The 10,497-nt window shown below is 65.5% G+C and overlaps 2 protein-coding genes across 3 annotated transcripts; both read left to right on the plus strand.

The window, feature by feature from the left end:
* Positions 1–392: 392 nt before the first annotated feature.
* H696_03504 lies at positions 393–5,142 on the plus strand (the record flags this gene model as incomplete). Of its 2 annotated transcripts, XM_009497371.1 has the most annotated exons (5): positions 393–1,797; positions 1,862–2,080; positions 2,238–4,271; positions 4,436–4,519; positions 4,650–5,142. In XM_009497371.1, 5 exons carry the CDS (start codon positions 393–395, stop codon positions 4,799–4,801), a joined length of 3,894 nt encoding a protein of 1,297 aa, XP_009495646.1. In that variant the 3' UTR covers positions 4,802–5,142. The 2 variants fall into 2 exon arrangements, with proteins under 2 accessions (XP_009495646.1, XP_009495645.1); XM_009497370.1 differs by having other exon boundaries at positions 4,436–5,142.
* Positions 5,143–6,168: 1,026 nt separating this feature from the next.
* Positions 6,169–8,879, plus strand: H696_03505 (transketolase). The gene is made up of 5 exons (XM_009497372.1): positions 6,169–6,325; positions 6,448–6,652; positions 6,782–7,006; positions 7,132–7,980; positions 8,104–8,879. Exons 1-5 carry the CDS (start codon positions 6,196–6,198, stop codon positions 8,831–8,833), a joined length of 2,139 nt encoding a protein of 712 aa, XP_009495647.1. The 5' UTR covers positions 6,169–6,195; the 3' UTR covers positions 8,834–8,879.
* The last annotated feature ends 1,618 nt before the right edge of the window (positions 8,880–10,497 follow it).

The raw sequence follows: 10,497 nt of genomic DNA on the forward strand, positions 1-10,497 counted from the left end.
CCTGGGGGAAACCGCCGGCCAACAGGCCTGAACAGGACCTCACCGGGCATGAACCCACGCCTGGTGTGTCTCAGCCCCGGCGCCTTGCAGATGGGCAAACCCACCGTTATAGATGCTTTTGGGACACCCGTGCGGTGCAAATTCCCCGGGGCTGCTTCTGTATCCCTCTCCCCTTTCCCCCCTTTTTTTTGGCTCTCCCCCCCTCTCTCTCCCCCTCTGCCTCCGTCTCCCTCTGCCCCCCTCTCCCCCGCCCTTCGGCATTTCTGCCCCCTTCTCCCCCCCCCTCTCTCTCTCTCTCCCTTTGCCCTGGCCCACTTCCTCCCTCCTGCGTAACCCAGGAGAGAGGGGCATTTCCTGGCGCGGCATTCTCTTCTCCTACACGCCCAAGCAGCATGTCTCTCCCCAATGGACACTCTGCCTCTGGCTCGAGCCTACCCCTCCATCAGCAGCAGCAGCAACACCAGCAGCCGCAACACCATTCATCGGCACAACAGCAACAACAGCAACAACAACAACAACAACCGCAGCAGCAGCAGCAGCAACCATCCATAACCACGCACATGCAACCGACGATCGAGCAGCAGCTTCAATATCAGATCCAGCAGCAGCAGCTCCAGCTTCAGCAGCAACTCCAACAGCGGCAACACCTGCATCTGAAGCAGCAGCAGCAGCAGCAGACGCACCTAGATCCACTGCAGCAGCCCTCGGTCGAGTCCCAGCTTCGCCAGCTGCAAGCGCTTCAGCAGCAGCAGCAGCGGCAACAGCAAAGCCAGCAGCAACAGCAACTCCACTTGCAAAATCTCCTACAACAGCAGTTCAGCTCCATCCAACAGTACATCGAGCAGTCGACCAGCATCTACGGGACTCAGCCGCGTCCGCACTTGTCCAACAATGAGTACCTTAGCACATGCCATCAGGACAGCCTGATGGCCCTGTTGCTGGGCAATTCCGGCGCCTATGATTTAACAGGCGCAGCGCGGCAACCGTCATCCCTCCTGTCCACTCCCCTGGCTCCCATCCATCCGAACTACCACTCTCACTTGGTGCCTTCCACGCTCCCTTCGGCCCCGGTGCCTGCCATGGCGGGAGCTGTCCCCAATGGCCAGCGGTTTGCCCAGGGCAACGGCATCATGGGTGTCGCCCCCTACTCTGCCGCTCAGACGCCCTCTGCTGCGCGCTCCCCAAGCGAGGTCGGCTCTTTTGCCGGGGGCCGGGGCATGCCGAGTACCGTCCCCTTGGCGCCATCGGCCAGCAGAGGTCCCGGCTTCCAGTCGAGCTCCCCCCAGAATGACACTCCCTCGGCGTTGGATTTTCCCGGGCGAACGCCTCACGCTGATCCTGTTGGTGCTGCGCCTGTGGAGGCGCGCCCGGCAGCCTCTGCGGCCCCTCCGGCCCCCCCGAAGAGGACCACTCTTTCCCTGCAGGTTGGCCCGTCGTACATCGCCAAGGGGCAGACATCACTCCCGGCCTTGAAGCAGCGGCTGCAGCTGGAGCAGCGGCAACGTGAGCAACAGCAAGAACAACAACATGAGCAGCACCAGCAGCGCCTATTGCAGCAGCAACAGGACCAGCTCAAGTGGGAGCAACGCGAGCAACAGCGCGAGCAGGTGCGCCGGCATCGGCAGGCAATGCGTCATGCTCGCGAAATTGCAGCCGCCGGGGAGCACCTCCCAGCCCCCCTCCACCAGCAGCAACAGCGACAGCGCTCCCCCTCGGGTGACCTCCCCCCGGCCATGGATGGCATGCCCAACCGCCCCACTCAGGATCGATCGCTTGGGCGAGCGGCCGCCAGCCCTGGTGCGTACTCCTCGGCCATTGCCCTGCCACCGGGTCTGCCCCCTCCGCCTGACCAATTACACAGCTCCACCGAGCATCCCGCAATCCCCATGTGCCAAACGCTCCCGAGGGTGCACCCCTCTGCTGGAGACCGATGATGGGGACCTCACCTCCGCCAGCCGGTCCAGCGGCTCCGATAGTTCCTCCCACTCCGGTGTCACCCATCGGCGCCGGGACCGTCGGTCGCGCTCCAAACGCGCCAACAAGAACCACAACAATCCGCTTTTCATGTTTTCCGACTCGGGTGCGCACTTGCAAGCATGCTTCTTCTTTCTTTCTTTCCGCTTTCTTGCTTTCTTTGTGCATCTGTGTGTGTGTCTTTTTTTCTTGGGGGGGGGGGGGGTTCGCCATTCTTGTCGGTCACCCTTCGGCTTACCTGTGAGCGAATGGGAAATGCCCAGAAATCTGGCATCTCCTTGGCTTCTCGTACGATCCCATTCACGCGGTGGTCCGGGCCACGCACCCGGAGAACCCCTTCTTCCACCTGTCGAGCCAGCTGCTGGACCCGGCGCACATCTTGGCCAGCCCGCCGAGGACATTGCCCACCACGCCGATCGGCCCGCGCCAGGCAGACCTCCTGTCCCGGGCTCGCCAATGTCTGCGAGACGATGCGATGAGCAACTCCATGAAAACCCTGGCCGGGGGCAAGATCACGTCCAATGTCTCGCAGTTGTGGGACCAGGAAGAACACATTGCCCAGGTCCTTCGCCGGGTAGTGGTTGATGCTGCCCGGCGTCTGTCCAGCCCGGCGGACCTGCGCATTGCATTGGAGCACGTGGCCCAGGGGTATCCGGTTCTCGATGACCCGCACATGGACGCACAGCACCTGAAGCGGCATCAGGAAAAGCAGCAGCAATTGGCCAGCCTCTTGGAACAGTACTCACCGCTGGCCAGCTGCCGGCCGTCCAGCTTCCCGGCGGATGCCTGTTGGATTCTGCCCATCCATCGGGCCCTCTATTGTAAGCTGTGTCGATCGATCGTGTGTTCCCCCTTGGACCTGATCCAGCCGGAGGTGGAGCTGGCCCCCGGGGTGGGGGACACCGACCGGGCCCAGGTCAATGACGCGTGCATCTTCGGCATGATGGACCACCTGCTGACCTTGCATCCGGAGCACCCGGTCGTCCGGCGATTGGGCCCCCTGCGACTGGCGACCACCGGCCTGGACCGCCTGGATGCGATGGTCCCGGAGGATCGAGCCCTCTTGGAATCCACCCTGAAAGAGTGGACCATCCCGGTGTTTTGCCAGTACTTCAGTAATGTCAGCATTTTCCTGCAGATTGATCCGATCATTGCGCGCTTGGCATTGCGCTTCTTCCAGACCCATGCCGATGACCCGAGCACCTATTGGACGGCCTACCTGAGCGACAGCCGGGCATGGTACTCCACGCACAAGGAGCGGAACATTCCCGTGACCACCACCGCCCCGCTGGATGGGACGGCGCCTCCGGTGGGGGCTCCCGGCGCTGCTTCTGAGGCGGTCGGATCAGGGCGCGATATGTCGTTCAAGTCGAAGACCTCCCCGGCCGAGAGGCAGGATGAGCAAATGCCCCAGTCGGACAGGCCCATGGATGTGGGGGCAAAGGGATTGCTGCCTGTGCCGCCGCCCGAAGCCGGCGGCCGCGGGGGCGTGTCTGCGTCACTTGAAATGGCTGATGCTGAATCTGCCCAAGGTCCCGGTTTGTCGCCGGCCACCGGTGCTTCCGAGGGTCCGGTGGCCGGTCCCCGTTCGAAGCCCGATGTGGATGCCGGTCCGGGTGATGGCGGTCCGGCTGCCACGTATCCCGCCATCCGGGAGAGCATGTCGCCGACCAAGGCCTTGCTGGGAGGGATGAAAGGCGCGACCATGGTGCCTCCCTCGGCATCGAGCTCGCCACTGGGCGTGGCATCCCAAGGATTCGCGACCCGGGGATCCGCCATCACCGATGCCCTTGCTCAGCAGGCGCGGCTGTCTTCCTTGCACCGGGACGTCCCGACGGCCGGAATGTCCGGGAGTGGCGACGAGCCGGCACCGGCCGGCCAAGCCATGGCGCTCGATTCCGAAAGGACACCAAATGGCCCGGCCGGCGTCAAGCAGGATCCCCCGGCCCCCGGGCGGCCGAAGGAGGCTCCCACCGGGGCGAGTGCTCGGGGTGTCCGGGCTCCGCGTGAGTCCCGGCATATTCCAGTGTCGGATGGGACCCAGCGTGTCGTCGCCCCGGGTGCTGACCCGGGTGCCCTGCTGTCGGGTGCTGGCCCCTGCCCTCCAAAGGTGGATGCCGTTCAACATGCTCCGGCAACGGGCTGTGGGCAAGACGCCCCGGCGCCGGCCAATGCCCATCTCGGCCCAACTTCAGATACCACGCAGTCGACCTTGCCACCGTTGACATCGACCACATCATCTCTCAAGACAGATGCCCAGCTTGCGGCAGAGCAGCCTGTTGGGCAACTGCCTTCAAGTGCGTTTGGACTCCACCAGCAACATCCCCTGTCCCGCGCGCTCGCACACACACACACACACACACACACACACATGCATACTGATCCTCCATCCTTTTCATTCTCCCCTTCCTTTTGTGTCATCGATACATCGCCGAACCTGTGGCCATCGCCCTGTTGTCAGCTGATGCAAAGACAAACGGTAATGCCAGGGAACCCCACTCAGACGACATGGACACCTATTCAGATGCCCTGGAGATGCCGGCCGGTGCGGTTGCCGCCGCAGCTGCCACTGCCAAAACTACCTCCTCCTCACCAACTCTCTCGCCGCCATCCTCGCCGCCATCCTCGCCACGGCCGTCCTTCTCCCCCTCCTCGGATCGGACACCGGCTCTCAGGGCGGCGAGGCGCCAACGCCAGATCCCACAGGCGCGCGTGCAAGACCCCCCGCCGCCAGTGTGCAATAAGGCTGCCTCCTCGGTCTCTGAGGGGCTGCCGGGCGGCACGTCCCCCGCGGCATCGGATCCCAGCCAGCCAACCGGCCCGCTAGCAAGTGTCCAGTACTGCCCGCTGACTGGGGCAGCTTTGTACTCGTCGGTGTCGGCCCGGCACCCGGCTCCGATCAGCCCCGCCAATGCTCCTGGGACCTCTCATCATCGCGACTGCCCGGCCTCGTCCATCACCCTCGATGGTCAGCCCGTGGTCCTGACCAAGATGTCCCTCTCGTACAGTGCCTTTTTTCGGCGGGCACAGGCCCGCCGGCCACCGGACCACTAGCCGGTCAGCGAGGACCAGGGCGACAGGCTGAGGCCCATTCTCGATCGACACAAGGGGAGCCAACAAGGGTTTCCCCCTCTCTCCCTCTCCCCCTCCCTCCCTCCCTCTCTCCCTCTCCCCCCCCCCCTCTCTCCCATGGTCTCTTCCTCCCCCTCTCTCTCTATCTCTCTCCTCAGTTCGCCCGCCGTTTCCCATTCCCCGCACCCGTCCTTGTGTATAGTAGATGTAATGAATCCCGGCCCCCAATGTGGGGCACCCTTTGCGGTGTGACAACAGTTGCCTACGAGATTCCTGTGCGTTGGCAGCATTGCCGTGGGAAGGGAACGTTCCAGAGGCCTGACGCGCCAACCGGACCAGCCTCCCTGGCCTGCGAGAGGTGGCTGGGAAAATCGGCTCCCGGTCCCACGATAAGTGCCAGGGGTCGCGCCGTGCGCGGAGGGGGAACCAGTGCGCTGGGACCGCCGCCCAGACCCGAATATGTGCATGGAAGTGGAAGTGGAAGTGGAAGTGGACGCGGGGGTGGCTCCTCTCTGGAGGGAGGGCTGTTTTAGACCGGATGAGTAGAGACACGTTCGCCCGGCCGGTGAGGGATACCTTTCAGCATGACGAGAGTGTGTGTGAGTGTGTGTGTGCGCGTCCAACCAGCAAAAGGGTCAGTCAGCGGGGAAAAAAGCACAAGGAAGGGCCGCAGCCGCCGCAGCGCCGGGCCGTGGAGTTGGACGAGGGCCGAGGCGGGCCGGGGCGCAGGTCCCACGTCAGCCCCGATCGGTGGAGGGCTTGAGGCGGAGCCCACCCCGGGAGATGGACGTCTACCGAGCCCTAGTCACGGCCATTGTCTTGTCCGGCTCCCCCGCCACAGCCCTCCAGGCAACGGGGAACGGGGCACCCGCAAGGAGGCTGGATGTGACCGTCTGTGTGCGTGTGTGTGTGTGAGCGTGTGAGCGTGTGCCAATATTGATAGTGCCCGCGCCTGCCACGTTCAGCACAACGGCACCACAGCCACAGGCGGGGCGTGAGATGCAGGCTCAAATGCACCCGGCCCGTCAGGCCTCAACCGCCCTGGGGAGGGGGACAACAGAGAGAGATTTTCGCGCCCCGCCGTTGATCCCTCCATCTACTCCCCCCCCCCCCCCCCCCCCCCGTCCCGCTACCACCACCGTCACTACCATGACCACCTTTGCCGATGCCCCCGGCGCCTCGCTGCGCGCCCAGTCCTCCGACCTGGACTGGAAGATCGTCAACACCATCCGCGTTCTGTCGGCCGAGATGGTCCAGGCAGCCAACAGCGGTCACCCTGGTACGCCCGGCACACACACACACACACACACACACACGCACCTTCCAACCAAGTGCGCCATCCCGGCCTGTGGCCTCTTGCTGACCTCCCTCGCTCGGCCTCCGGCGCCTTCTGTGTCCCAGGCGCCCCGATGGGCTGCGCGCCGGCCACCTACGTCCTGTTCAAGAAGTTCCTGAAGTTCAACCCGAAGAACCCGAACTTCGCCGGGCGTGACCGCTTCGTGCTGTCCAACGGCCACGCCTCGGCCCTGATTTACTCGCTGCTCCACCTGTTCGGCTACGACCTGACCATGGAGGACCTGAAGGCTTTCCGTCAGCTGGGCTCCCGGTGCGTTTGGGGCCCCCGTTCCTTCGGCCTCCTCCTGGCGCTGCCATACTCACCAGCCTCCGGCCCCTGACCACCGCCCGCCCGCGCCCTCCCACTTGATCACACGGCCATGCCCACGCACACGCACAGCACCCCTGGCCACCCGGAGAACTTTGTCACCCCCGGTGTCGAGGTCACCACCGGCCCCCTGGGCCAGGGCATCTCCGCGGCCGTCGGCCTGGCCATGGCCGAGTCTCACTACGGTGCCATCTACAACAAGCATGATGTGCAGCTGGTCGATAACTTTACTTATGTCATGGTTGGCGATGGTTGCCTGCAGGAGGGCGTCGCCTCGGAGGCCGCCTCCCTCGCTGGGTACGCACATGCGCACACATGCACAAGCCATGTCCCATCCTCGCTGCCCGGGGGACCCTGCCGGTCCCCACGATATGACCCCTGGCTCACCCTGTGTGTCCGATGCCATGCTCGAATTGTGTCAGCCACCTCAAGCTCGGCAAGCTGATTGTCCTGTACGATGACAACAAGATCCAGATCGACGGCTCCACCGACCTGGCCTTCACCGAGGATGTGCGCATGCGCTTCGAGGCGTATGGCTGGCAGGTTCTCTCCGTGGCCGATGGTGACAATGACCTGGCCGGCATCGAGGCGGCCATCCGCGCCGGCCAGGCCGAGACCACCAAGCCCACGCTCATCTGCGTGCGCACGACCATCGGCTACGGGTCCGCCGGCCAGGGCACCGAGAAGGTCCACGGTGCCCCGCTCGGCGGCGCCGGGCTGACCAAGGTCAAGTCCTTCTTCGGCCTGGACGCCGAGAAGCCCTTCCACGTGGAGGAGGATGTCCGCGCCGAGCTGGCCGGCTTCATCGAGCGCGGTGCCGCCCTGGAGGCGGACTTCAACAAGCGCCTGGAGGCTCTGGCCGCCGCGGACCTGGCCCTCGGGGCTGAGGCGCGTCGGCGCCTGGTCGGCGATGGCGCTGGTGGGTCCCTGACCCCGAGCCACACCCTGCCGGCCGCCTGGCTGGCCGCCATCCAGGGGGTCGTGGACGGGGTGTCTGATGGGGTCACTCCGGCCATTGCCACGCGCAAGGCCTCGCAGATGGTCATCAATGCCCTGGCGCCGGTGCTGCCGGAGCTGATCGGCGGCTCGGCCGATCTCACCGGGTCCAACCTCAACTATTTGGACTGCTCGCATGACTACCAGGCCGCCACCCCGGCCGGGCGTAACGTGCGCTTCGGCGTGCGCGAGCATGCCATGGCGGCCATTTGCAATGGCCTGCACGCCTACGGCGGCATGTTGCCCTTCTGCGCCACCTTCCTCAACTTCATCGGGTACGTCGCGGGCGCGTGCCAGGCCCAAGTTCGGTCCCCTCCTCCCTTCTGACTGCTGATTCCCCCCCCCCCCCCCTCTCCCCCCCGGGCCCGGCGACCACCCACCACTCCTCGGATACACAGCTATGCCCAGGGTGCCTACCGCCTGTCCTGCCTGAGCCACCACCAGGTCATCTACATCATGACCCACGACTCAATTGGCCTGGGTGAGGATGGTCCCACCCATCAGCCGATCGAGACCCTGGTGTCGCTGCGTGCCACCCCCGGCGGTCTGACCCTTCGCCCGGCCGATGTGCGTGAGACCGCCGGCGCCTACCAGGCCGCCGTGTCCTTCCGCCAGGGCCCCTCGGTGTTGGCGCTCTCCCGGCAGAACCTTCCCCAGCTGAAGGGCAGCTGTCACCTGTCCGTGGCCAAGGGCGGGTACCTGCTTGGGGAGCATGGCTCCGGCGAGCGCGTGGTCACCCTCGTGGCCACCGGGTCCGAGGTGGCCCTGGCCGAGGAGGTGGCCGAGCGTCTGGCGGCCACCCCCGGCGGCGATCTCCGCGTGCGTGTTGTGTCCATGCCCTGCACGCAGCTGTTCGACCAGCAGCCGCTGGCCTACCGTCAGGAGGTCCTCGGCGGGGTGGGGGCCCCGGTCGTGTCGATCGAGGCCGGCTCCACCATCGGCTGGTCGCGCTATGCCCACCTGACCGTGGGCATTGACACCTTCGGCGCGTCGGCCCCCTACACCGAGGTCTACCAGAAGGTGGGTCTCGTTCCGGAGGCCATCGTCCCTCGGGTTGAGGCCTTCCTGAAGCATGTCCAGGCCGCCGGTGGCCAGGCTGGCACCCTGCCCACCCTGCAGGAGTTCTAAGCCTGTATTTGCGCTTGGCCATGTGTGCGTGCGTGCGTGCGTGCGTGCGTGCGTGCGTGCGTGTGCATGCACGTGCACGACAATGCACGGTGTGTTGACAGGGAAAGGCCCGGGGAGGGGGCTGGACAAAAAAAAGCAGGCCAGGACTCCCGGAGCCACTCACTCGAGCATGCCTGCGAGTGTGTCCTGCGTCCATCCCTCTCCTGTGTCGGAGTCCTCCAATCCATGGAAGAGGCGAGGAGAGGCAAGCGGCGAGAGCTCTGACGTTGATCTCGTGTGCTGCCTCTCTCCTTCTCCTCCCCCCCTTTCTCTCTCTCTCTCTCTCTCTCTCTTACATCTGAATATACCTGGCAATTGCTTGCTCGCCTCGCATCTGCGCGTGTGTGGTGCGAGACCTGTAGCATCGAAGGGCCGGTTCTGTTGGTGGGCTTCTCACTGGAGGGTCGATTGCGAGGCGCGGTATGGCATGGGCGTGTTGCAATATGTGGCCGGGAGGTGATACCGGCGCGTGTGACTGCCGCAAGACAGGGCCCCATGACGCCGGGGATGAGGCTTCGAGATCTGACACCGATCCTTCCTTGTTGGGTCTCCTTGAGGTTGCGGCCGGCGCACCTGCCGGCACCCGGGTATCGAGCACAGTCAGGCATTTTGACGGCCTGAACCCCATGCATAGGTGACACTCACCGCTGCGTAAACCGCCCCGAGTGATGGCGCACACCCGGGAGGGGGCGGGGGGGGGGGAAGAAGGAGGAGAAACGAGGCCCAATCTGGGATCTGGAGACCGGTGCCGGGCTCTTGACGAATGCCCGGAGCCTGTGAGGGGCCAGGCCAGGGAGGGGGACCAACAGCCACAGGCACAGGCCGGGGTCCGGTCAATGCTCGCAGACCTGCCCACCCGCCCGCCCGAAAGGAGGACATGCGTCTGGGGGAGAGCAGAAGGCGAAAGGCCTGCCGACCGCGCCGGCCGATGGAGAGCCGGCCGACGCAGACGGTCACCCGGCGACGTGCCGCCTCCCCCCGGCAGGCCTGACGCGAGCCTGGGCCCGCCCGCGCAGCCCATCCCAACACACCCCTCCTGCGACGCGCCGCCCGACGCCAGGTCAGAGAACCCCACAAACGATCGGAGGCAGGTCGTCCGTTGGGCCCGGCGGAGGCCACGCAGGCCTGGTGATCAGACACAGTGTGGCCACCACATGTGGTCCCTTCGTGCACAATGCTGTTCTGTATCGGGGGCCGCGCCAGCGTGGTTTATCCGTTGGCATTCCGGGGACCAGGCCCCAGGGCCATGGTCCTCTGGCTGCTGGAGCTATGGGGGGGGGGGGCACACACGGGCGGGAACGGCGGGCTTTCGGCGCTCCCGGGAAGGCAGCCGCGTGCGGTGGAAGCTCGAGACGCTCCCGGGGCTAATAATCCCCGGCCGGGGCGGGGAAAGGGGGATTTTATATTGGCCTCGTTCCATCACCGGCGCGGGCCAGGTCTGTTGCTCTTGGGCACGGCGGTCGGGGGGTCCCCCCCCTCCCTGCCCCGCCCCGTCCGGTTGACTGTGATGCACGCCTTGGCCGCGTTTCTTGTTCCCGCACTTTGCCGGGGCCCGGCCGGTCGCCACACGTGTGTCCCCAAACCCCCTGGGGGGGGGGGGGGGGGGGCACACGCCTTCAGATACC

Source organism: Fonticula alba, assembly GCF_000388065.1.
Source record: "Fonticula alba strain ATCC 38817 unplaced genomic scaffold supercont2.5, whole genome shotgun sequence".
NCBI classification, from domain to species: Eukaryota; order Rotosphaerida; family Fonticulaceae; genus Fonticula; species Fonticula alba.